Source organism: Zosterops lateralis, assembly GCF_965231275.1.
Source record: "Zosterops lateralis genome assembly, chromosome: 8".
NCBI classification, from domain to species: domain Eukaryota; kingdom Metazoa; phylum Chordata; class Aves; order Passeriformes; family Zosteropidae; genus Zosterops; species Zosterops lateralis.
In genome coordinates, this window is record NC_139768.1 from 3,600,342 (window position 1) to 3,626,502 (window position 26,161).

Consider the following 26,161-nt stretch of genomic DNA (forward strand, 5'->3'; position numbering starts at 1 on the left):
CGGAGTGTTTCCAAGAACCGAGTTAATTAGTGAAGTATCCTAAAGTTAACTAACTCCCCTACCAAGAAATGGGCTCTTCCATTTTCCTCACATGATTATCTGGGCACTTGCACTTTTCCATATATAGGAGCAGCTCAGGCACTGACAGATCAGGCTAGGTAGGGATCCAGACTTCAGGCACATGCATACTCCTTGCATGCAGGCACAGATGCAAGCACATGCTGCTTTCACACACTGAAACTGAAGTTAGCCCAAGAGGTAATAAGTGAAGGCAGCAATAGTCCTGCTGATAAAGAGCCTTAAACAGGAGGCACTGAAGGTAGAGCTCTTCGACCACCGTTTGTAAGTGGAAAAGCATCACAACCATGAATGGACCAGTGGATGGTTTATGTGATTACACGCTTGATGATGAAGGGGCTTTCATGTTCACATCTGAGTCCGTGGGAGAAGGGCATCCAGGTAAGAAACCAGCTCTGCTCAAAGTCTAAAAAGAGTAATATTTTAATTTGAGGTGTTTTAAAAGCTTAAAGAAGAATTCACTTGGTGTTAATCTTACTAGAGAAGTTATTTATAACAGGATGCTTTTTCTACTTTATTTCTACTGGGCTTTGTCCATACAGGCTGTAGAACTGCTATAACTAGAGTGCTCCCAACAGGGAGCTTTCCAGGGTCTGTGTTCAGCTGAGGAAGGCAGTGAGGTTTATGGTTGCTTCTCCTTCCTTCTCATCTAAATTTCTTTCAGTATTCCTGTGGAGACACTACTGTATCTCTGACAGGCTCAAGTTTCACATATGGATAAGAATGCCTAGCTTGCTTCTCAAGTTCCATATCATTATGGGCCCAGTGAAATTGTCCTGCACATATGGAGTGCTCTAAGACTGTCACCCATGACAGGAATATCCCTTAGTAGCCTATCCTAGAGCCTTTTTTTAGTGGTCCCAGCAGCTGTACATGGCAAAGTCACCATTTTTCCCCCACCTCCCACCCCTTTCCATCATCTGATGCAATATATGGAATTGCTTAAGCAAATAGTGGACAGTTATTTGCTAAACTTTATGTATGGTCAGCAGAGATTAGTTCAATTTTATTGAAAACAAATATTCATCCACCATAAACATACACCTTATGTCAACAGCAACTGTTCCCTCAAGTGAGGCCAGGGGATGATAGGCTATTTGATGTCCTGTAAAGTGTATTTGTTTTAGAAGCTGATTTGGTGGCCTGTACTTTTTGCTGTAATAAGGCTTTTCAGGTCTGTATTCATGTTATGTGAGTAGATCATAAAGGGGTGGAATGATTTCATAGCAGAGGATAAAAGGGTCAGAAATGAGAACTTTATGCCTATAGTTCCATACTTTCTACATTAACTTATTACTGCAGATCAAACCCATGGCTGATGCAATTGAGTACATCTCCATCAATGTGAAGGCAACTACATCAGGTTAAACCAGTTGGGGTTCTTTCTGATGTAACACAGTCAGAAAATGACACCCATGTTTTGTCTTTGGAACATGTGTCCCATGTCACATTTATATATAATTACATACAGTGTCTGTAGAGCTATGTGGTTTCATGGCAAAAATAACATTATACAGTGTGGTAATTTTACATGGAGGATGTTATTTCCGCAGACAACTGGTCATAATTTATGCTACTCTAATCATTATTTTTTAGTCATCTTGGGGCAATAATAGGGAAGTCTTGGAGCAGAGAGACTTCAACTGAGCCCCCAGATTTAGCTTTGTCCCTTGGTTTCTCTCCTTCACCAGTTCTCTCTTTATCTTGTTTCTTGTTTTAGAATTTGGCCAATTTTTTAGTTGTTATTCACATTTCCTCCTTTATTTCCAATCCCTCTATTGGCCCTCAATAGATTTCTTTTGAGCCCTATGAATATTATTTTTCTCCAGTGCTGAAATACTGGGCAAGCCCTTGAGAAACAGAGTTACCACTTGGATACCTGGACAGCTTCTCTTGCCTGGCAGAGCTGGTCTCTGGGTACCATGAGATACAAAGTACCAACCTGGGAGATTTGTTTTAGAGTGAGTGCAAAACTGAACTCATTACCTGGGTGTTTTCAAGACTGTGATGCTTATTTATACCTTCTTAAACAGCCTAGATCTTCACACAGGGCACTGCAAACCCCAGTGCCTGTGGCAAAGGGAAGGTAGAGATTTTCCAGATCAAAGGAGGACATGCTGGCAGTAAGTGACTCTGGGTTGTCCTCCAAATTCCTTTTCCTGAGCATCAGCAATGGATCTTCATCATCTCAGTGATTGCTCTGGTTCCTGACAGCAAATTGATCACCCCTCCCCTACACCCCAGCCAAGCCCCCCTTTTCTTCCTCTGTGGTTTTGCACAAGAGGTGTAGACATGCCATTAGGATTTTATCACCCAGGAGAATCTTGGCTATTTCTTAAAATGAGGCCCAGTGCCTGAGGCTGTAGTTGGGCTCCTGATATTATCTGCAGCAATAGAATTTTATGGTGAGTTTTGATTTCCTCTGTTTATACAAAATGGGTAATTTGCGTGTTCTTGATTATTTCTCTTCTGTATGTGATAGTATAATTTTGCCAGAGGGCATTATGTGAAGTAAAGATCCTGAACCAGACCTTTGTCTGCTGGAAATTTGAATTGTTCTGATTATATTAGCTGAGCATTGAATGCTTTAATGGAGACCTTCTTAATGCACAAAGCAGGAGAAATGACATGCTTATTTATTTGAGTGTACAGAGAGCTGCCTTGTATCCGTGCAATGCCTGGAGCTGGGTGTCACTGAGAAGTCCAGACTCCATAGAAGCAAGTAATAGGTGTCAATAATTAACCCACAGGTATCACCTGTGCTCCCCAAAGACATTATAGAAGAATGTTTGTGCCATCTTCTCACTCCAGATTCTTCAAAATCCCTTGGGCATAACATTTGGGAATTCCTTTCAGCTCTTTAATCATTTAGTAGCCATTTAGTGGTGTAAATTCCAAATTCTCTGAAGACTTACACATGACTTCTTCCTTTCAATATAATAATAAAAGCACACAGACAGAAGCATGAAAAAGAGAACTATTTTTTTGTTTTGGTAGCTGTGTTTTGTCACTGCTCCCTTTTCCTTGGTCCAGGAGTGTCTGTCGTGCTGCACAGGTTTTGTGGTGCTTTGAAAATGATCATGAGTTTCTGTGCCCCACAAAGTGTGACAGATGTCAAACCACCAAGTATTAATTCCTTCCTCTCTCTGCTGTGGCTTCAGGTGGAATTGGCTGCAAACTGACTGCCATTCAGTTTTCCAAAAACTATCAAGGAATCTCTTTAAAAATAGAAGACCAAACATCTTCTAAAAGCACCCTCAGGTTTTCAAACCTATTAAAAGCATATGTTTATCTTGTAGATATTCACAGAAAAAAAAAATCATGAAGGAAAAAAACCCCTGGAAAATGCAGATCTGTCCAGCATGTCTTATATCTAAAATTATATATACTTAATGATATGCATAATACTTCAGTAAACTGCATTGAGCAAGGAGAACAGATGTGCAAGACATTTGAACACTGCTAATATTGCAGTACCACTGCAGTTATCTCAAGGGTTTTTTTAAATAGGAAAAATGTACAGCACAATGCAGGTATTTGAAGTCTTTCTAGTGAAATTCTTTTGTTGGAAAGCTGGGGTTTTTTATGAAATAAGTATCTGCATTTCTTCCCTGTTTATTTTTTTTTACCTGAAAACTGAGACTTGCTCAGTTTGCCATATTTTGAATATAAAAATTCACATTCTAGTTTATTTTTTTCTGTTGCTAAAAATAACATATCATTAAAAATACTGAATTTAATGTTGATGGTGACAGATTTTGAAGAAAGCCAACTTTGCCATTTCAAGTCTTGAATGTTTAATATATTTACTAACCATCAAAGCCAGAAGTGTGGCTGTACCTCTTTGTCGTGCTTTGTGGAGCTTTTTTGAATAAAATTTGCAGGTTTTACTGCTGTTGATAGTTTTTTTCCTCTGTCTGGTGAGTCTGTGAAGCTGAATTCCTGTGAAGATTCTGAGAACTTTTGTTAGGCTTTTACATACCCTAGATTCATGTAACAAACTTATGTCTAACTAACTGGAAAACTGTAAAGTTCCTTCTAATTATCAGAGATGACCTTTGTTGTTGAACACCTCCTTTACTCTCTAGTATTACAACTGGGATTTTGAGTAGGGTTTATCATCAGCCTCCTGAGAGTCACTTTATGGTTTGCAAGAGCTGTTTGATGGCATCTCTGCCAAATTTAACCTCTCACACTTAGCTGAGAATAAGAGAAATGGGCCAGTTGAGATGATAAATTTAAATAACATAATGAAGGGTGCACAAAGCCTGCTAAGCATTGCTAAAAATAGAATGCCTGGTTTTATTTTACACCAGAGACCTTTACTAATAGACATGCCTTTAATTTAATGCATTAATCAGCCAATCATCCAGCTGGATTTCTCTTTCCTGTCCTGATAGACATATCTGTATCTGGATTTGGATCTAGTTGCTCTAGAACTGCTGGTTGTTGCACCAACAATCAGATATAACATGGATTACCAAACTGATTTGCCTCAGACTATTTTAATGTAAAGGTATGCTCCAAGTATATTAGATGAAATTATTCTAATCTATTATTTTAATTTATTAGGGTCTCACATAGATATGAAAGATCAGAAGGAATCTCCAAAATACAATCTGATCTGACCTTCATAGATAGATAATAGTATTTCATGCAAAATTCTTCAAGCAAGCTAGTAAATGGCAGTTGAATTTCATTCATACCTTTAAAAAGATATCCATTTTTCATGTCGACATTTGAAGGATAAGGAATCCTGCATGCCTGTAGATGAATGGTTTCCATGGCTCTCACTCTTTCCAGATTTTCCTTTTTGAATCTTTATCTGTCTCTTCTTAACTTTCATTTATCAACTGTAGTTACATTATTTCCTGTCAGAAAACAAACCCTTTTCTGTCAGCACAGTACTTTTAGGTTCTTAGGGACTGGGATCTCAATGCCTATAATGGTTTCCGCTGGTATTGTAGGTTGCCTTTCATTCAGGCTTTCAGAACTAGATTGTGTTTGATTGATTTCGTCCTGTAAGACAGACTTTTCTGGTTTAGGGCATTCTTCTCATTCTGTCCTCAACCTTCTCACAGCTTCATAACACCCTTCTGGAGTGTTTTGGCAAGAATGCACATATATATATATATAATATCCCTGTGTGTGCCATACAGGGAACTTAGACATGTAGGACAGTGGCATCTCATGCAGGTGAGACATGCTTCATGTGAAGCAAAGACACCAATAAAGGTTGTTCATTGAAACTCTGGGAGGGGAAAACAAGACTACAAAGCAGTTCCAGTCACTGGAGTTTGCTGCTGGGTGTTGGACCTCCACTTAGCCATCTTAACCTCAGTTGCTCTGTTGTCTCACCCAGGTAATAAAAATCTGCATATTGTTGTCAATAGTTCTCGGTTTTATGCTTGAAGATGTGGATATATTTCCTTATAAAAATGAAAACTTTGAAGAGAGCGAGCAAAGATACATTTTAATCACCCCTGCCCCGTTTATACTCAGGTTTGCTAAACCAGGTTTAGTTGGACATCGAATTAAAATTGCAAGACTGGTGTCTGGTTCTTGTTTGGTAATAATTGTCCCAAATTTAGTAATCCATGTACAATTCTTGCAAGGCTGAAAGTTCCAACGCAGTCTACATTAGCTAATTGTCTTTTGTGTTCATTGTTTTTGTTTTGAAGTGGTGAGATGGGAGTGAATATAGGAGATAAGTGTCAGAATCACATTAGTTCTCTGGTCCTTGATTTGTCCCTCTTAGCCAAATGTACACCTTCCTTATGAAAACAAGTGAGAATTTATTTTGACTTGACCTTAAGTGTATTAAAAGCCTCTAATGACAGACTATTACAAAACATTGCTTTCCAACAGATTGTGTTGCACGTGGCAAGGCAGGAGATTAATTTATCTCGCCACACAGTTTGTTATGTCAAAATCTAAAAGCAATACTAGGCCTTTTTTTTTTTAGAACAATAAAATTAAATTACATAAGGAAATAAACCATTTTCATGCAGAAGACATTGCTATGGGTGCTGCCCTTTTGTGTCCATTAGATTAGCTAGATTATTTGATTAAGAATCAATATGTGTTTTAAAGATTAGGAAACAAAGAAAGAAAAAGATAAAATATTATGATTACAAACTTGAGCCGAAACCTTTGCATTTGGCCTGTAACTAAAGGTTTTTATCAGTTGATAACCCCTTCTTTGCTTCTATGTGTGTATTTCCTGTGCAGGGATGCTTAGGAAGTGACATTGCCAGGCAGTGACAAAAAGCAACCCAAACCCCAGCCTTCAATGAGCTGTGCATTATCTCTATTAATCTAAACACTTTCTCAGGCTTTACCACAAATGTTGGTCAGGTACAACTTTCTGTCAGGGGACGGAAGTTGGTGGTGGAACCTCCCCATTCTGTTAGAGCACCACTGGTTTGCAGAGCTGGTGGTGCTAGGGAAGGAGAAAGCTGTGAGTAAAACCTCTTAACCTCTCAGGTTATTCTGTGCATTACACACTTGTTGCACGTCTAAGTGCAGAAAACTACAGATGAAATTCTAGTTAGTTAGTTTACACCAGGAGGTAAATTCTCCGCTGTGTCTACTGACTTTGCTGGAAGGATGTTTAATCTGTCTTTCTATTTAGTTACCTTGAATATGCCAGTAATAAGCAACAGAAGAATTCCTTTCTGAAATACCTACAGAAAAGTGATGCAAACAGTCTGTGTTATGTATTGAGTGCTGAGGTTTTGAATCACAGCTTTGATGTCTTGCAGATAAAATCTGTGATCAAATCAGCGATGCTGTACTAGACGCCCACCTCAAACAGGACCCGAATGCCAAGGTTGCTTGTGGTAAGTTGTTTGCTGCTTTGCTTTAAGTCATCACACAGTTACATTCTTTTTTTAGGATGTTTGCAAAGACCTAGCTCATTTTACTTTCAAAAAAAAATGACATAAGAATGTAATTTTTCAAGAGGAGAGACGAGAAGAAACAGTAAAAGTTTTTGTAGAGCCATTGATTTTGTGTGTGAACTGAATTGTCCTGGAAGAAACAGGTTTGTATATCACTGAATCATGCTCAGTGTTTTGACTTTCCCATTTGTAAAATTTTAGTTTTATAATACTAGTTTTAAAATACTAGTTTTTTTCTTGCTTTCAGACAGATGGTGAATACAAAAAGAATTTTTATGGTTGGAGTGTTAATGCTAAAAATATGGATAGAAAGGATTTACAACGTGTACATCCAGTAGATCTCTCAAAATCATCATCATCACAAACACATTTCTTTGTCTGAGTGTCTGGCTTATTCTCCTATGGTAATCCTGTTTTCATCTCTCTTTTCAGAGACAGTATGTAAGACAGGAATGGTGCTGCTCTGTGGGGAGATCACTTCTCGTGCTATTGTGGATTATCAGCGAGTTGTCCGAGATGCAATTAGACATATTGGCTATGACGATTCAGCTAAAGGTTGGTGGAAAAACTCATGAAATCGTGGAAGAGCAAGCAATAGGCAACTGCAAAACAGGTCTGTCACCCCTTCCATACAGGGGCTTTAGCAAGCCTGATACAAACTGAATGTGCTGTGTGAAAGCTGCTTACATGGTGCTACATGATACACTTTCTGCCTTTCCCCCAGTAAGTACAAACATTTCATTAGTTAAAACTGAATTGAGAGTAGGCAGACTACACTTTGAACTGTGGTATTTGGCCACAATAGTTAACTGCAACTTGAACCATAGAACCTACCACTCCTCCAAACTTGCAAGAACTTGACTCCTGGTTTTCACTTGGCAAGCAGATTGTTGCATCCTAGTACAAAAGGGAGAGAAGAAACATTGTACCTTTGTATTTTTGTACTGCAGGAGCATTTACAACTCCCAGGTGTGAAGGTGGTTGCCACTGCAGGATGCTTTGTTAGCTCTGAATATCTCCTTTTACACAGAGCAGTGTGTGGTCCAGACCTAGGCTGTGAGATGTGCAAATAATAAAAAAGACAAAATACTCTATGCACCAGACACGTTTCACTTTCTGATTTGCACACATCTGTTTATACTGTAGAAATATTCCAAGTATTCTGTTACAGTGAAGTGTGTCTTTTAAGACCTTTTGGTTTCCAAGTTGTTTACTGCAGTCCTTTGATTGCAATCGAATTTGCAGGAGGTTGTGGTGGGAGAATATTACAGCAGCTCAGCTGTAATTTTCTCCCACCACAACCAGGTTGCCTCCACCATCACACATCAGCAGTGCTTTCAGAAAACACAAGCAAATCTAGGAGGTCATCAATCTCCTTTTTATTTGCCAACAATGATGAGGGGAGATTCAGTGACCCAGTAAAAAACAATTTCCAGAAGTAAAAAAAAAACAAAAAAAAAACCCTAAACCAAACAATTATGTACAGAAATATAATTTTCTTCTCTATATAGCTTACTGAAAAGAGGGTGAAGAGCATTCAAGTGGATCATATGCATATGGACGTGTATATATGTTGTACTGGCTGAACATGAGTTTGGTCAGCAGCTGTCAGTAGCTACAGTTCTAGGAAAGGTTGGATTTGGAGAGAAGCAAGTTACTATTAATATACCTAGGAACAGGTGGGAAATTTTGCCACAATCTTCTGTAAGTCTTTCAATTTCTTTTTAAAACCTTACTTTTGGTCTTGGAAAGTCATGTAACTTCCCATTTCCAGGTTTGTTGTGAGACCTGAGTCTGGTGGTTTTGTTTGTGGTTCATGCAAAGTCCCATGAGAGATTTAAGTACAGACACTGCTTTGTATGTGTTACAAATAATGTGGCAGAGAGCAGAGTCTTCAGTTGCTGAAAAACTCATATTCTGGGAATTCATGTAGAGGACTTTATTAGTATTCATTTGGGAGAGCTCATTATTTATCTTTTTGACTACTTTCTGCAGTTGATAATTCATAATCTGAATTGGCTTGGCACGAGGAGTCAGTGCAAGAAAAAATAATCAGTAACAAGCAAGAAAGGCAACCCTATATATCCCACCCCATCCTAAAAAAGGTTTCAAGTGGGGTATTGACAAAAATTTTATTAAAAATAGCAGTTTGGTTTTGAGTTCTGAATGGGGCATCCTTCAGAATAAAAATTTTGTCCTCTTGTTCCATGTTACTTTCCTTAATTATGACAGAAAAAACTAATTCACTGCTATTCTTTTTTCCAAATAGGCTTTGACTACAAGACTTGTAACGTTTTAGTGGCACTGGAACAGCAATCACCTGATATTGCCCAGGGAGTTCATCTACACAGGAATGAAGAGGATGTTGGTGCTGGAGATCAGGTAGACATAGCATCACACCTAAAACACCAAAGCTGTTTCAATGGAAAAAGTTTACTCCATCTTAATACCCTGTTTTTTATGTCAAAACCCATGTCCAAGTATTTCCACACTTCTCTTTACCCCAGAATAAACCCCATAATTTTACTAAAACAGTTGTAGGTTCCTTGAGGGCAGACTTTTGCCTGGTGTTGTTTTAGCACTCCAGGCAAATCAGGAGAGCTCTGGCAGTTTGTAGTAGCTGAGGAGGTTCCCTTTAGAACTCAGCAAAGGTTTTTTGCTTATGTATTTCATGGTTTTGTTGTGTAGCTTTAGGTTCATCAGACCATTCATCTTGTAGCCAGACTTGCCGTGTAACATGGAATAAACAAAGGATCTTTACACTTTCAAAGAACTCTTGAGATTTGTGCAGAAAAAAATTAGGTGATGTTTCACCTGCCCTCAGCATTAGTACAATAAGTACCAGCGTACTTTTAATTCTCACTCATTGCCAGAGGCAGCTCTTGTAATAGGTGTTCCATGTAATTAAAGCTGTCCAAACTGTGTTTCTCTGAGCTAAAGAACACATGTAGGCATTAATGGTGTGTTCCCAAGAGAAAGATACCAACATAAACACGGTAATAATGTGATTGATGCCATATGAGTTAATTTAACATTTACTAATTATCATTAGAAGTAGTATCTAGTTTATACCAGTGCTGTTGAGAATTGTAAATGCACGTATCAGAGTCCAGGAGCCAAACTAATATTGTTCAAAAAAATCCCCTGAGGACTAAATTGAAATGCTTTTCTGCTGTCATGGAGACATAAAGATGAAGATCATAAAATGAAAGGAGATTTTACTTTCTTTGACACTTTGATGGCCTCACTTTCCATTTAATCAGTGCCTTCCTGTCTTTTTTCCTTTTTTCCCCCCCACAACATACACTGGATGAAGAAGAAGAAAATGCTGTTAACTCTATTTATAAAATGATAAACTGATGCAGGGAACATGAGAGAATTATAAAAGTAATATATAAAAGTATAAATATACTATATAACAGTAGAAGCTGTGACTCTAAGCATGTGGCATTGAAAAATCTGAGGCAGGTGCCTCAAACTGTTGAAGGGTATGTCCTTCATGGAGTGCTCACATCCCATTCCACTGAAATTTCAGATGTGAGCTGCAGTAAGTCTAAGCGTGTCTGTAGTCATACATAAAAGCCTCTGGAACATTTCCAGGCTACTGAAAACATCTTTGCCATGACAGAATAGTCCTGAAATGTTTTCTCCAGCAGATTTTTTTTTTTCTGTGAAAGAGCCTATTTGATTCTTTCACAGAATTGTCTTCATTTTTGTCCAGGTTTCTAGCTCAACATGTAAGCCTTCAGGCTAGTGAAAAAATTCTAGGAACATAGTCTGCTGCTCTTAACACTGTAACATGTTGGAGCCTGATCTGAGTTTTGGCTTCTTGCACTCTGATGTAAAACAGTAGAAAGTAAACCTGAGGATGCTGCTGACTCTCTGCTTCAGATGATATCTCACTTGCCTTTGGTCGTGGTGCCTTTAACAGTGATTGAAATATGTTCTCTCCTCCTGTAGGGTTTGATGTTTGGTTATGCAACAGACGAGACAGAAGAATGTATGCCTCTAACAATTATTCTTGCCCATAAACTGAACGCCAGGTTAGCAGAGCTGAGGCGTACTGGAGAACTCCCTTGGCTGAGGCCCGACTCTAAGACACAGGTAAACACTGCAAGGGGTTGTCCAGAGAGCTGGAAAACAACACCTCCTCTTTCCAGAAATACTGGGTATTTTTTAAGACAGTTGATGTGTTTCAGCGTATCAGTAGCAGATAAAGTAGGCAAGTAGCAGATAAAGCTTTTCCACTGCTTGTGAAATTGGAAAATGGTTGGAAAATGGTTAACTTGTCTCAAAGCACTTCACCACATGCCAATGAAGGGACATTAAGCCCTCCAGGACTGAAGTGGTTTGTAATTGTTGGAAAAGTGACATCCAAAGGCTTTATTTGTGTTTAGGGGATTCAGGCTGACATTTTCAAGATGCACTAAGAACGTAAATTTCTGAGGTTTGAGAGTTTTGAAGGAAATCCCAACTGAAAGACATATTTTGGATGATTTCATAGAGAATCAAGTTGTCCTTATTGAGTTGGGGGTTTTTGTTGTTGTTGGGTTTTTGTTTTGGGGTTTTTTTGTTGGGTGTTTTTTTTTGTTTGTTTATTTTTTGTTTTGGGTTTTTTTGGTTGGTTAGTTGGTTGGTTGGTTTTTTGGTTTTTGTGGGTTTGTGGGTTTGTTTTTTTTCTTTTTTTTTTTTTTTTTTTTTTACATAGCAAAAATGCAGTGAGGAAATAATCTTCATCCTCACACCTTGACACCACTGCGAGCAGCCACCACCCTAATTTCAACACTGACATTTTGCTACACTTTTGCCTTTGGAACAGCCCAGATAACATTCAATAAACACCACTACCACATTAATAACAATTTTGTTGCTTTACCCCGCCTTTGTGCCTCTCAGGTGACGGTCCAGTACATCCAGAAGAACGGAGCAGTGATCCCTGTACGTGTCCACACCATCGTGATCTCGGTGCAGCACGACGAGACCATTTCCCTGGAGAACATGCGCCGCACCCTGAAGGAACGTGTGATCCAGGTCGTCGTCCCCGCAAAATACCTGGATGAGAAAACTGTTTATCACCTTCAGCCCAGTGGGCGCTTTGTCATTGGAGGGCCTCAGGTTTGTGTTGTGTTATTTTTGGTGGTTTTATGGGCTTGCCTTTGTATGGGTGGCTTTAATGCTCAGATTTTGGGATCTCTATGGGAGGAAGGCCCAGGTGTTCATATTTCCTATGCCAAAGTAACCTTTGAGGGCCTGATGATGCTGGAAATGTGCTGTGACCAGGCAGGCAAGTCTGCATCCAATATTCCATTGTTTGTAGAGTGTAGAGCCCAATTCTGGGTTTTGTCAAACCCTCTGGGGACCAGCACTGAGTGAGAACTGCAGTCCTTCCTCATGGAAAGCACTTCTTACAGAGAGATGGACAAGAGGACCTTTACTTCTTTTAGAGTGAACCTGGTTTTCAGATTTGCACAGCTCTCACTGTTCTGCCTGACACCAGTAAGAGCTGAAGGTGCTCATCTGTCCTGAAAATCAGCCTAAATAAAGCTTCTTCTGGTGAGATAATAAATATTCCTTTTACTTTTAGGTAATGAAGGAGCTGGGATTTATAATTTGATCTTGCACTCACAGAGGTCAGGAAGAACTTCCACTCTCTGTGGGATCAGCAGTTCTGAGATTTAGTTCTTGAAAACAAATTTACTATTACGGAATGTTTTAGTCTTCAGATTCCTTTAGAACCATCACAACAAAATTTCAAAGCTCCTTCCTGAAATTAGGTTCAATTTTACAACAAATCCAAGTAGACAGTGTTTTTTCCCTTTGTTTTACAAATTCATTCACTTACCAGAATTTTCTAGAATTATTTCTAAGGCACTCTTGTTTTACATTAGTGCCATGTAACAGGTAGGATGACGTTGAGATTTACCATTATAATTACTGATTCTACAAACATGTTTTTATGCAGTTGAATGGGTTGTATCACTGTAATTTTGTGTATAATTGACATCCTAGACTATGCACAAAAGGAGAGTCAAACTTGAGCTGTAACTTAGACTGAATGAACCAAGGCAGCAATCATAGCTACATACAAAAAGAAGGATACACATGGGAAAATTTGTATATGTGCAGTGAACTGCACCCATTAGAAATGTAAATCTTTCAGATGTGTACTGAACTGCATCCATTTAAAAACTATAGTTACAAGTGATAAGCCAGCCAGGAATACCCTTGCTCCTCTTGTGCTGGAGCTCTGTTGCATATGTTTGCACATACAAACCCAGGCAAGTCACAGTGTCCATTTACAGCTTTTTAAACCTGAGCTAAGTTTGCTCAGTATGGGTCAATCTGCCTGGGTGTCCATGACCTTACAACTGCTATCATCACTTGTGCAATTTACAATGGCATTGCATCAACCAGAAAATAACTATTTCTCTTCTTGACTTCAACAGCTTTAGCTTTCTGCTTATTTTTCAGAAGAGTGTTACTCAGTTTTATTTTTAACAAAGCTAGCTACAGGATGCTGTCTTACCTCCAGCTCAATTCATCTAAGGAGGACACATACATTTCACTTGGGATTTTCATCTCATGTTTTTGAAAAAAAAAAAAAAACAAAAACAACCCAAGGACAAGATTCTTTAATACATGCTCAGCTGTCTAAAATCCAGATTTATGTCTCAGTGCTTTATTAGCAGAATGGAACAAACAGTGCCAAAGGTTTACTTACGTGTATATGCGCAGCCTTTCTGAGAAAAACTTTGACTGACTCCCCACTTGTGTTTGCCATGCAAACATTCCAGCAAGTTGAATTTTAGTGACATGATGTTCTGAGGCAAAGAAGTTCAAATCTGCCTGCACAGGTAGCAGCAGAGTTTAAAATTTGAACATGTTTTCTTTCACACCAGAAAGGTTATGGATTTAGTAAATTACAGGAGTCAGATTAGTGTGGTGCTGATCAGCTAGCCCAGATCAAATGAAAATATGAAATACTTGTGAGGAGCAGTCAGGACAGCTGTAGGCAACTAGAACATTATCTGTACTTCCTTATTTCATTTTTTTTGAATATTCATCTATAAGTGTCTGTTCTTAGAAAGAAGTAATCTTTTCTCAATTACCTGTAACTGCTTATTACTCCATACCTGTTGTGTACAGTTCAAATTGGGCTATAAATATTTTGGGCTTGGAAATGTGTTTTTTAGTAAATATATGAGAGTCTCTGATACTGCACTGGAAGTGCTGGGTGCCAATGTCCATGTAACCATCTATCAGGTATGACTGACATACCTCTGACTGTAAATAGAAAAAAGGGATCCATTTAATATTCGTGCAATTTGTGATTCTGACTAAATGATATGAAAACCTGGATATATTTTTTTTCCTATTTTAAACAGTGTGAAATCTCTCAATAGTTCCTTTATGGCATCTAGTGTTTTAGCAATATTCTGTAATAGGTTTGGATACTTAGTAGGTCATTTCTAAACCAAAGTTTCCATAATTACAATTAAAACAGGCAGTGCATGCTGTAGCTATCTGGGTGTGAACCTACTTGCTTGATTAACCAAACAAATTTTTTGAATGGCCTGTCTTGAGGATCTGGCTTTAAAGGACAATTACAGCCACTGTGGTACCTTGGTGCGACAAGATGATCAAAGCAAGGAACCCTTTAAAATACATGGGAAGCTGGACAGGAGCAACACAGATCAAACCAATATGGTTAAATATACATTCTCCATTTATTCTGTCTAAAATGGCAGGTTATATACTCTTAAATATAGTTTACAATTACAAGTATATTCTCATTGGTATACAGCATAAGGAAAAATGCAAACAGACATTGTTTATTTCATGCTTAAGGTGGCTAAAGTATTCGCACTACCAGCTATACCTATTAATACCTAGAAAAACCATTCTAATTTCTAACCATAATTTCTAACAGGCTTCACAGCCCTGGATTTGGGGCCCAGGCTGGGGTAGCTCAAACCTCACTCCAAATACAAATCACGCCCTCGTTCTCTGAGAAATTCCGCTACAGATCATCCCTTCAGCAGTGCCTGTGTGGTGGTGACCTCGGGCGTTGCCGCAGCGCTCTGAAGGAACACACGGCCTCGTTTGAGACTGAATTGATGTTTAATGTCCACCTTGTGTCCCTGTCCCAGGGCGACGCTGGTGTCACGGGCAGGAAGATCATCGTGGACACCTACGGCGGTTGGGGCGCACACGGCGGCGGCGCCTTCTCCGGCAAGGACTACACCAAGGTGGACAGGTCGGCCGCCTACGCCGCCCGATGGGTGGCCAAGTCCCTGGTGAAGGCTGGGCTCTGCCGAAGGGTTCTGGTCCAGGTAGGGCTTCCTAAGGGTGGTGCTTTTCTCAAAATTGTTGTCCCTTTTTGGGTTTTCTCTGAGCTCCCTATGTACGAGCCGCTGTAGTAGAGGTGGGCTTGGTTTTTGGGAAAAAGGAAGGATTGATGTGCCACTGTAATGTCACTAATGGCCTGTTGACTTCTTGAAATTGGAACTTTTCATTTAGGTTTTTGTCTGTTTTATGAGCATTTTTCTGGGTATTTGTTGAGCCCTCCACCCTCTGACACTCGCTGTCATTGAAATGAGCATGGGGTGACTGGATGATGGGGGAGAAAGTAATCCAGAGACCCCAGCGTTTTCAAAGTTTTCCCTTCTTTTTTTCTACAAATACAGATTGTGCAAATATAAAAAGTGAAGGAGAGGCTTTAGTTTTCATAAAAAACTATTAAAAATTCATGAATTAATGCTTCCTTCTGCTGCCCACTGTTGCCCCGAGGTGCTGTGTTTATTGGCTGACTAAGGTGCCTTTTCCCCACAGGTTTCTTACGCCATTGGGGTCGCTCATCCTCTGTCTATTTCACTGTTCACTTATGGAACTTCCCAAAAAACAGAGAAAGAGCTGCTGGATATTGTGCACAAAAACTTTGATCTTCGGCCTGGAGTCATTGTCAGGTAAAGAAAGACACAGAAAGGAAAATATCCCAGCAGTCACATCCAAGAAATGATTTCTTGCAAAATCTTCAGCTGTTTCTGAAGGTTTGGCCTTCTGTAGTATATGGAAGTCAAAGAAAACAACTTCTGCATTCCAATAACTTTAAGTTACTTTACTCTTCTGGTTTACCAAAGGAATTTAAGGTTATTTTGTCTTTTTCATTACAACTAATAATTCTTAATAATAAGGCCTTTTCCTATAGCCCTAAGTATTATTAAATTAAAGATATTTAATTAGTGTTGTGACTTTAATTGTCTCCATTGAACATGTTCAGTGGTGTGCTTGCATCCCCAGAATAAGCTTGCTTGTCTAAGGGGGTGAAATGGATAGAACATCAGGATTTTAATAGTAGTTATCATGAAGTTTCTTAACATGAAAAATTTTTCCTTCTTTCTATTATACACACAGGGATCTGGATCTAAAAAAGCCCATTTACCAGAAGACTGCATGTTATGGTCACTTTGGAAGACAGGAATTCTCATGGGAAGTGCCTAAAAAACTTGTGTTTTGACATTAGTGGTATGTCAGCTTTTAACAACAGAAAGGAAGACCACTAATGATGAGGATGCTTCTGAAAATCAAATTTGACAGCTTTATAGTCAACATAAGGAATTTTAGATTTTAAATGGAAAGAAAGGAAAGGTTATTTTCTTGGAAATTGATTTTTTTTAAACCTTCAGTGTCTTTCATTATCTAAGATATAATGGACAGAGTCTGTTTTTTTAATCAGCATAAGACAACAAAATACAGTTTACTTTTAACTGCTGCTCTGTTGGTTCTTTGGATAAAGACAAAGTGTGACTCAGGTACTCAAACCAAAAGCTGAAACCTCAAACCTTTGATGGGCAAAGGTGAAGATGACTTTCCCAACTCTGACTAAGGATCAGCAGATCTGTTGCTTCTAATTAGACAATGGGAAATTCTGGGGTCCAATTTCCTTACTGGAGTTAGCAATGCATACAGCTGGGGGCTGCTTTGATGGGAGAAGGCTGAATATCACCTAACAGTAGCTTGGCCTCTTTTATAAAAAAGATGTTAACATATATGTAATATTTAAATCACCTTAAGTGCATATGTGCTGTTACTGTCGTGTTTCAATTGCCTGTGTTTTTGGAACATAAGTGCTCTCCTGTGAAACAACAATCATAGAATAAAAAGCTTTTTCCTACCATGTATGTAAAGGTGTATATGTTTTTTTTTTAATGCTGCTGTAAAATGGTCCATCTCAACTCAGCTGCTTCTACTCTTGTAGGAATTTAGTTTACCAACATCGTTGAATTAGATTAGATTTTGAAATTGTTATATGAATTTCCCTGTTCATATGTGCATGATCACTCTTTAGTCCTTGTGATTAATGGAAATTCAGTGATAAAGTATTAGATTTTTATTTCTAACTCTCAGGTTTGTGCTATAATGTATTTTTTCATCATTTTTTGCTCCCAAGCATCAGGTTTATCGCATGGCTTTCTACCTTGGATATAAGTGGGGAATAAAATACATCTGAGAGAAATAACTTCAAAACTTCAGCAAACACAGACAGCGTGAGGTTACATTTGGATCAGTGTCCCCCTCCCTGGAGATCTGACCCCAGCGCGACTGCAGAGTGGGGCTGTGCTGGCTCTGGGCTGCCAGGGATGGTTCCAGTGGATTCCAGGGATGTCCCGGTGGATCCCAGGGGTGAACCCGGTGGATCCCAGGGGCTGTCCCAGTGGATGTCAGGGATGGTCCCGGTGGATGCCAGGAGCTGTCCCAGTGGATTCCAGGGGTTGTCCTGGTGGATTCCTGGGGCTGTCCCGGTGGATCCCAGGGGTGAACCCGGTGGATCCCAGGGGCTGTCCCAGTGGATGTCAGGGATGGTCCCGGTGGATCCCAGGGGCTGTCCCAGTGGATTCCAGGGGTTGTCCTGGTGGATTCCTGGGGCTGTCCCGGTGGATTCCTGGGGATGTCCCAGTGGATCCTGGGGGCTATCCTGGTGGATTGCAGGGGTGGTCCCAGTGGATTCCAGGAGCTGTCCCATTGTTCCTGCTGGAGCCAGCACCCGCCTCTCCCCCCCACAGGTCCGGGTTGCTGCTGCAGGTGTGTGAGACATGGCCAAGACTAAGGACAAGGACTCTGTGCCATGTGCTGTACTGTCCTCAACAGTGCAAACTACTCCTTGCAAATGTCTGTGAGTCAGGCACAGGTTTGTGTAAACTGGGTGGGTGTGAGACCATGTTCATCTTCTGTGATGAGTTTTGTTTGTCAGGAGGCAACGACTTAATCTTCCAATGCAAGGGTGCCCTGGGTATGGTCCCCAAGAAGGACTTTATGTTTCTAACCAGCATTCTGATAAATCTGTGCTGGAGAAGTGCTGCCACCCCGTGTTTATCTCCTAAATAAATATCTTCACACAGTGCCTCCCACATAGATGTGCTGGTGGAAAGTGCCTGTGATGAACATTAAAGAAAAACCTGTCATTTATTCCTTTCAAGCATGTCATAAACACAATTTCTATCTAGTCAAGCCAGAGGACTCTCTGCTTTTATTAATTATGCTAATGTGTTCTGTGTGAGTTGAGATAAACAGGTTTATGTGTAGCTTCTGATCTCCCATGGACGTACCACATTAATCAGTGGGCCTCGTTGGGTACCCACCTGGGCACATTTTGGCAGGAAAATATCTTAAAGAATGAGTTGGCAAAGATTTCCCAGGGACTTTTCTGAGCTGAAAATGGCTTATCTTCCAAGGAATATGGAGATGTGTGTGTCAGCCTCAGAAATGGAAGCTGTTTGGAGCCAGATCCTATTGGTCTGCCTAGAAACATAAACCTTGAGCTTTGTTAATAAAAACTTGCTTTGCTAATGATCTTTTACCTGTCAGTAACGTATACAAAGGCATTTTGCTAATAATGAGCTCACCATTCATGCTGACACAGAACTGTTACAGTCCTACACATCACCTGTTCATTAAGATGTCCCTGAGATGGCACAAGAAGAGGTTTCTTTGTCAATGCCCTGGGTGCCTTCCTTTTGTCTTAACTTCTTCAGGAGCTCCAGGTCAAAATGTAGTACACTGCAACCAGCAGAAGCGAGTGAACGAAAAATAAATAAGAAATAAATAAATGTGTTTCACAACATAACAGAAGCAGAAAGTCTGTCTCAACAACAAAAAAAAAACCAACAAAAAAACCAACAAAAAAACACAAAAAAAAAAAAAAAAAAAAAACAAACAAAAAAAAAAAAACCAAAAAAAAACACCAACCAACCAAAAAAACCAAAAACAAACAAACAAAAAAAAACACCAAAAAAACCAACCAAAAAAAACCCCACCTGCAGACAAAAGGAACAATTCTGCTCAGGGGGTGGTAATAACACCCATTAAAGGTGTGCCCAGCAGGTGAGGCTGGCCCCAGGCCTGGCAGTGTGGGGAGATGTGTGAGACAGGCTGTGACTCTGAGCCCTGCATTTCACACATGGCTCAGGCACAATTGGATTAATTGGACAATTGGATTCATCTGCTAGTGAATGTGTAGGGTAGAAAAGGCTGAACTTTTGTGGCAATTTTGGTACTTATTCAGCTCTGCTCATAAATGGATTTAAGCACATGAAGTTCATGGCTCCATAAAAAAAAAACAAACAAAAAAAAAGAGCTTAGCAAAATTCTGGTTACTATGGGATACATACCAAACCCCTTTGGTTCAAATTAGACATCATTTGATGTTCTGAGCTTTCTCTTGGAGCATGACATACAAGTTAAGGCATTATTTTGTCTTCTTTATAGAAAGTATATTTGTGTGTGTGTGTGAGAGGGAGGCAAACACAGACAGATGGCAAGGTGGTGAGAGAGCCAGAGCATGCAGGAATATGCATACACTAAACATGTTTACAGTAAACCAGTTAATGTGAAGGTTTCCTGGTGGAGCAGGCACAGAGCCAGCCTGCCCCAGTGCCCCAACAAGAACATGGCCTTGCCCTCCCCCAGACTGTCCTGGCAAGCTCTCCTTGGGCTTCCCAGCAAGTGGGGCAATGTGTGCCTCCCCCTAATCCCTGATCACAGCCCTGCTACAGGGTAAACAGCCAGAGACACAGGCACAAAGCTTTGTGCCTCACTCCAGTGCTTCTGCTCTTGGGCACCACAGGCAACAAGTAATCACCTGTAGTCTCCTGCAGAGAGAAATGTTCAGCTCCTGCCTCCTCCAGAAAATACTGTTTGTTCTAAGTGTTGCAGTGCTTCATGCAGGTAAGATATGCTTGAATATAACAATTATTTAAATAGGGCTGTCTTAGAGAAGTGAAGGGCCAGGTTGGGAACCCAGCCCTGAGTGGCCCTGAGCAGGTGCTCATGTTGCTGTTTCCAACAAACCAGAATTTGTACAGATGATTCACATTTGAGCCCTGATCACCTCAGGTGTACAAGCTGGTACTAGGACTGTGGGACAGGATAGAAGGACAATTCTTCTGAACAAGTGGTGTTGGGGGTTTGTTCATGTGTCAGGAGGGACTATGACCTCACCAAGTACCTGCTTCTGCTTGTCTTTTATGTTTTACTGAAACAGGAGCTTTGGCTGGTCCAAGTGAATGCACAAGTGCAACCATAGATGATGTGAATGGGAGTCTCAAGGTAAGAGGCTGGCTGACCCAGGGCCTGTTCTGCACCCACCCCCTGTGCTGGTGGGCTCCTGCCCTGTCTGCCTTCTCTGCCTGGGCAAGCACAACTCTTGCTTTGGCCACCTACAAAGTACACGCTGGGGAGGGGAGCCACGTGCAAGAGCAGAAAAACATTAGTGACATCATCTGACTTACCACAGCTTTGGTCCTGCTGCTGCCAGTCCAGAAAGTGTCCTTGCAGATATAATTTCCAGTTTTGCCCTGCTCCAGGTATATGAAGTAGGTTGAACATAAGCAGTATAGCAAGATAAGTAACAACAGCTACCTAGAAATACACGAGCTTTTTTATTTTTGTATGTTCACTGACAGATTAATTCTAAAGCTCCAAAGTCTTTTCTTTTCAGCTCAGACTTTTTCTCCCCATAACTCCACAGAAATATTCAGAATGCTTGCCTGACATGATTGCCAAGGGTGAAAAAGCTTCAATCAACTCCCTGGTGTGGAGACTGCAGGAAACCCTTGATCTGCTGCGTCCTGCTCAAGAGCAACGTGAGCTCCCTCCTGAACCAACACCCCCTTTGCTGGGCATTGAACCAAGAGCCACTGGAGAAGCACAAAGGGAATTTTTCCTATTACAGAACGAACCAAGTGTCTGCATTTCTTTAGGGGAGGAGGGGCATAATATAAAAGAGGCCTCAGGCACAGAGAGCAGTGGGACTGGGGAGGCACAGCAGCACAGACAGGGGGTCCTGCTGTCCCTGTCACTGGTGCCAGAGCCCCTGTGCTGTCCTGGACCTGGCACGACAGCCACGTTTTTCCAAGAAATATTTGGATGGTTTTGGCCACAATAGCACTGAATATCAGCGCTGTGAATGCCAATGCCACAGTGAGGCACCTCTAAAGTGTGACTAGGGCTGACCCTGTTGTCACAGTGACACTGAGAGGAAAAATCAGTGGGAGTGGCCAAAAAAAAAGAAGTTGTGGAGGGGGAAAGAAAAATATTTAAACAAGCAAAAAATGGTTGCTTTGATGATGCCAGCTAGTGGAGACAGGTCAATGAATTTGCTTGGGAATGGGGAGGCTTTTATACTGACTTTTTATACTCTGATATCTTGTTTTCTTGCTCTCTTTTCTTTTTATCCACCCAAAAGTTTGCAAGCAGATGGCTCCATGCCCACGCCCAGTGGCCCCAAAAAACGGGGGGCTGGTGTGTGTGACCATTGACAACACCCAGTACTGCAAACCCATGTGCAATAAGGTAACATTCCTGCTTTGCTGCTGCTGCATCGCTGCATCTATTCCTTCATTTACAACTGTTTGTTTGGAAAAGCCTAATTTTCCTTGCTATACTTTTTTTATTATATCCCTTAGGGCTGGGAGAGGTTGTAGTGTTTGTGTTTGGCTGCCCTGACTGTTTTCTTCTTCTTGCAGTTACCGTGAGGTGCCCTAAGACAGTTTTTGATTCTTTTTTTGTTTGTTTTCTCCCCACCACTGCTCCCCAAGGGTTATGACTTCCAGTTCCTCAGGAGCAGCAGGCTCTATGAAATGTGTGGCAATGCCACAGGCTTTTCCTGGACCACTCAGCTTGTTGGGGGAAAGGCACTGGCTGTTTGCAACCGTGAGTGTTCCTCAGAGATCTCTGTTCATGGTGTTATAAATGGATATTATAAAGTTGGCTTTTCGCAAAATCTGTGCTATATGATTAATAGTAAAAATATAGGATATTGTTTTTTTATTTCTGCTTTTAGAAAATTAGGCATAGTGGTAGTAGTTGATATAAGTATGCTTAAACTGTCTGTTTGGTCAGAATAACATCCAGTGAACATATAAAGAAGACTCTACTATTAATATACCAACTATCAACATCTACCATCTAAAGAAAGCATAGACCAGAGCCCAAACTAAAAACAATAATAAAAACACAGCCAGAAAACACACATACTCTAAAAAAGCAAACCCAAAGAGAGACCATACAAAACAATTCCTAAAATATAAAAACTAATTTATAAAAAAATATGAATATTCATCAAACTGATGCAATAAAAAAAGTTTTGCTAATTGTTTTCCAAGGCTTACTAAAAGCAAGCAATCATCTGGGTACTTTAGTCTAGAAAATGGGAATGTTGACACAGGTTTAAAGATCAGGAATAATGTAAGATATCATTATATAATAATTATAATATATAATATAAAATATATATTGTATATAATACATTCTACATTACATTATGCATTATACATTATATCCTACATATTATATAGTATATATTATAATATACTATATTATTATTATTATAGTATTATATATTATTACTATTATTATAGTATAGTATATATAATGAGCTATTTATTTATTTATTTATTTGTTCATTTATTTGTTTATTTATTGTCATCTTTGATCTTTTCCAGCCTCTGAGATGGCCATCAGTGGAGCTAAATCTGCTTATTTCCCCAGCAACAGCACCTGTGTGCACACACTTGCCTTCCCTGAGACTGAGGCAGAGCAGCTGAACATCTTCCTCAAAGAACTTGCAGAGCAAGGCATCGACACCTCCGGCCAGGTCCAGGGAGCTGATTGTATCATCTGTGGTTATTAGCACCAGGCAGCCTGGGCACTGCACCTGGACAGCAGTGAAATCATGGCTAACACATGTAAACACACAGCTTTTATTTAGTAAAAGGGCTGGAGATCACATTCATGACCTCACCTCTAGGGTATATAGGTTAAATCTAGTCCTGCTGCTTGTGGCAGAAGAATTTCAGAATAAGAAAGAAGACCATTTTTATGGTTTAAATTTGTCTAGTTGGAATTAAATAAGAATTTTTTAATGGATGCCTTCCTACTGGCTTAACTTCTTCAGGATCTCTGAAGATAGTGATAACACTGATTGTTATCAGAAATTGTTCTGTGTCAGGGGTCATGTTTACTGAGAAAGTGCCATACTCCTACTCACTTTTACAGTTGCCAGCTAATCATGATTATTGCTCTGATGACCAGTTATGTAAGTAACAACAGTTCCTGGCTGTAGGGGTATAATATTTTATCTACTTGCTTGACTGGGGCTTAGAACAGCAGCAGAAAACCTGTCCAGAAAACCTGGCACTAAGTGAAAGTGAAGATCAAAGGCAACTTAACACAGGTGATCCAGCTTGTTTGTGGAGCTGCAGCTACCAAACACTGTACATGTGAATTATTGTGAAATATAAACAAGAAATTGGGTTACTGCTTGCTTGGTTTTCAGTGGAATCTGTGCTTGGGGTAATATCTTAATTTTCTTCTGTTGAGCAAACAGTGGAGCTGTAGATCTGGAGACAGATAGCTCATCTGTTTGTGTTTCCTTTCCCTTTTTACCTTTCCCCTATTTCTGTCAATATCTCAGACACAGACGGCACAGTTTTGTGGTACAGGATGTAAAACTGACTTTTACCTCATTCATTAATCAGATAAATGATTCAAATATACATATATTTACATACTTATATTTCAGGCTTGGAATTGAGTCATTACAAGCAAAAAAAAAAAAACCATAAATGACCCCAGTTGCTTTAGGGCCCAGGAGCAGACAGTCATATGGCAATGAGTGGAGCAGACAATTGCACCAGAAAAGGGATCAGTTGACTGCTTTGGCTGCTTATAAACCCTCTGGCAATAAATTAAGTCATTGTGTTGGAGACAAAAGTTTTGTGGTCTTAAAGGAAAAAAAATGAGTTTTGAATCATAGGGTTTTTTTGTTTTGGTTTGGTTTTTTGTTTGTTTTTTTAGATGTATTTATTTCTAGCAAAAAAATTATCTCTTTCAAATGAAGTTGTAATATTTTTAAGTCTTTCCTGCCAAATCATTATCAACCAATGCTCAGACGAAATACTTGGAGAATAATTTTTCTACTAAAGTCCATTTTTTCCCTCAATTTTGTTAATCTATTCTAGTGATTTTCCAAACCAACCAACAAAAGAAAAGAAAACTCATATTTTATTTCACAAGAAAATCAAGCCTGTAAACTAACAGAAACTCTTTCCTTTGTGGGTCAGAAATCCTCATAGTGAGTGTCACACCGTGTCGAAGAATTAGGCTGGAAAGCTTTAATTATTATCTGTCATGAACCCGAGAAGCTGGAGATTGGGTTGTTTTTCAAAAACTTGCAGAGAAGAAGTTTTGTTCTATTCCCACCACCTGAGTTCTTATTTATATATGAGACAGAGAGTTGACTCAATAAGCCAATATGACACAGTTAAAAACTAAAGTAAATGTAATGATGTTATTTCCCAGAGTACATTTGCATCATTTAATTCATGTAAATGGCTGCTGTGTGTTTGCATTAACTTCTTGTTGAGCATTGGACCCTTCCTCATGCTCCTGCTTCAGCCCTGGGATGGGGTAACCTTTGTTCTGGCATTAGGGGGTTGAGGAGAGAGGAAAATCCATATAAAAGGAAACAATTTAAGAACATTTTAAACCATTAAGTTTTTGGATTAAACGACAGAATCAAGGGAGGCTTATTTATCATACCATTCTCTGAAATTTTATAATTTATTTTTTAGGTTTTGCAATACAACCAGACTAAGCTGCTGCCTCCCCAGAGTATCCTGCAGGGTTTTGATAAGTCCACCTGCAGAAGTGTCAGTAGCTAAAGGCTTTGGTAATATTTACAGTGTAACTATAGAGGGGAGGGGCTCTCGGGTTTTGATTTTCTCTCTGACCTCTGAAGGCTTTAAATCCAGCACGAGAATGATGTGGAGTCTCAAGGTCTTGGTTTTCCTGGTTTCTTGTGTTGTTTATTAATTCTTATCTTACAAATTTCTTCGTATCCAGCCAAGGTGTTCACAGCAGCTCAGAGATGATGTGACTCCCCCTGTGATGGGAGGTCACTCTGCTTTTATTCAGATAATTATGTGTCTCTTATTTACAATTCAGTGCCAATGCCTAACACCTGTACAAGAAGGGTCATCTCTACTTTGACCCAATCCTATCAAACTACTTTGTGCACACGTCACTGCAGAAATGGATGCCAAGGGAGAAGGAGAAGAACCCAGGGTTCCACCCTAATTCCTCCATCTTGTCCCTCTGCACCTACATTCTAAAAACCCAAAACTACAAAACTTTCTACCTGGTGATAACAACACACTGTCTGTTATGCATTTGTAACTTTCAATTCTTCTCTGTGTTGGAAGTTTTTCTCATGGACTAAAATAAAAGCCTGTGTCCTCCTGGGCTCTGTGCTGGGCAAACCCCCCTGCACAGACCCCAGACCCTCTTGCTTGGTAAACAAGGCCTCTCTGCTGAGGTCTGTGACCTTCCAGGGCATTTTCCTGATATGAAGGAAATACAGTACTGCATTAGCCTTGCTTCTCTTTCAGTCCATTATAAGACAAGAGAAGAAGTCAGTCTAGGAACTGTAATTACAACCCAGCCAAAAAGTGGAAGGTGAAGTGCCAAGCACTGCAGCTCATGACCAAAAAAATCACACACATTCTCTTTTCACAGCAACAGAGCAGTGGACCCACTGCTTTTGGGTGGATCACAGGTAGTGAGGGTGATCCTGAGAGAGGTTTTCCTTGTGAGCCATCCTCCCTGGGGCAGCAGGGCTGGCT

The 26,161-nt window shown here is 40.0% G+C and overlaps 2 protein-coding genes across 2 annotated transcripts; both read left to right on the forward strand.

Moving 5' to 3' along the window:
• Positions 1-111: 111 nt before the first annotated feature.
• Positions 112-17,161, forward strand: MAT1A (methionine adenosyltransferase 1A). The gene is made up of 9 exons (XM_083866861.1): positions 112-459; positions 6,843-6,920; positions 7,413-7,535; positions 9,250-9,362; positions 10,941-11,084; positions 11,877-12,095; positions 15,131-15,313; positions 15,813-15,946; positions 16,395-17,161. Exons 1-9 carry the CDS (start codon positions 366-368, stop codon positions 16,495-16,497), a joined length of 1,191 nt encoding a protein of 396 aa, XP_083722987.1. The 5' UTR covers positions 112-365; the 3' UTR covers positions 16,498-17,161.
• A 2,846-nt stretch (positions 17,162-20,007) lies between these two features.
• On the forward strand, positions 20,008-26,161 carry LOC310912037 (uncharacterized protein). Its single transcript, XM_083866213.1, has 6 exons — positions 20,008-20,204; positions 20,521-20,585; positions 21,007-21,121; positions 21,724-21,830; positions 22,076-22,190; positions 22,982-26,161. Exons 1-6 carry the CDS (start codon positions 20,141-20,143, stop codon positions 23,167-23,169), a joined length of 654 nt encoding a protein of 217 aa, XP_083722339.1. The 5' UTR covers positions 20,008-20,140; the 3' UTR covers positions 23,170-26,161.

Excerpts from the sequence above, each read along its gene's own strand:
- MAT1A (XM_083866861.1), top strand. The coding sequence starts at position 366 with ATGAATGGACCAGTGGATGGTTTATGTGATTACACGCTTGATGATGAA. Across the intron at positions 11,085-11,876 it reads GGCCCGACTCTAAGACACAG|GTGACGGTCCAGTACATCCA; the intron begins GTAAACACTGCA and ends TGTGCCTCTCAG. Across the intron at positions 15,947-16,394 it reads CGGCCTGGAGTCATTGTCAG|GGATCTGGATCTAAAAAAGC; the intron begins GTAAAGAAAGAC and ends TTATACACACAG.
- LOC310912037 (XM_083866213.1), top strand. The coding sequence starts at position 20,141 with ATGTTCAGCTCCTGCCTCCTCCAGAAAATACTGTTTGTTCTAAGTGTT. Across the intron at positions 20,205-20,520 it reads TGTTGCAGTGCTTCATGCAG|GAGCTTTGGCTGGTCCAAGT; the intron begins GTAAGATATGCT and ends TTACTGAAACAG. Across the intron at positions 22,191-22,981 it reads GGCACTGGCTGTTTGCAACC|CCTCTGAGATGGCCATCAGT; the intron begins GTGAGTGTTCCT and ends GATCTTTTCCAG.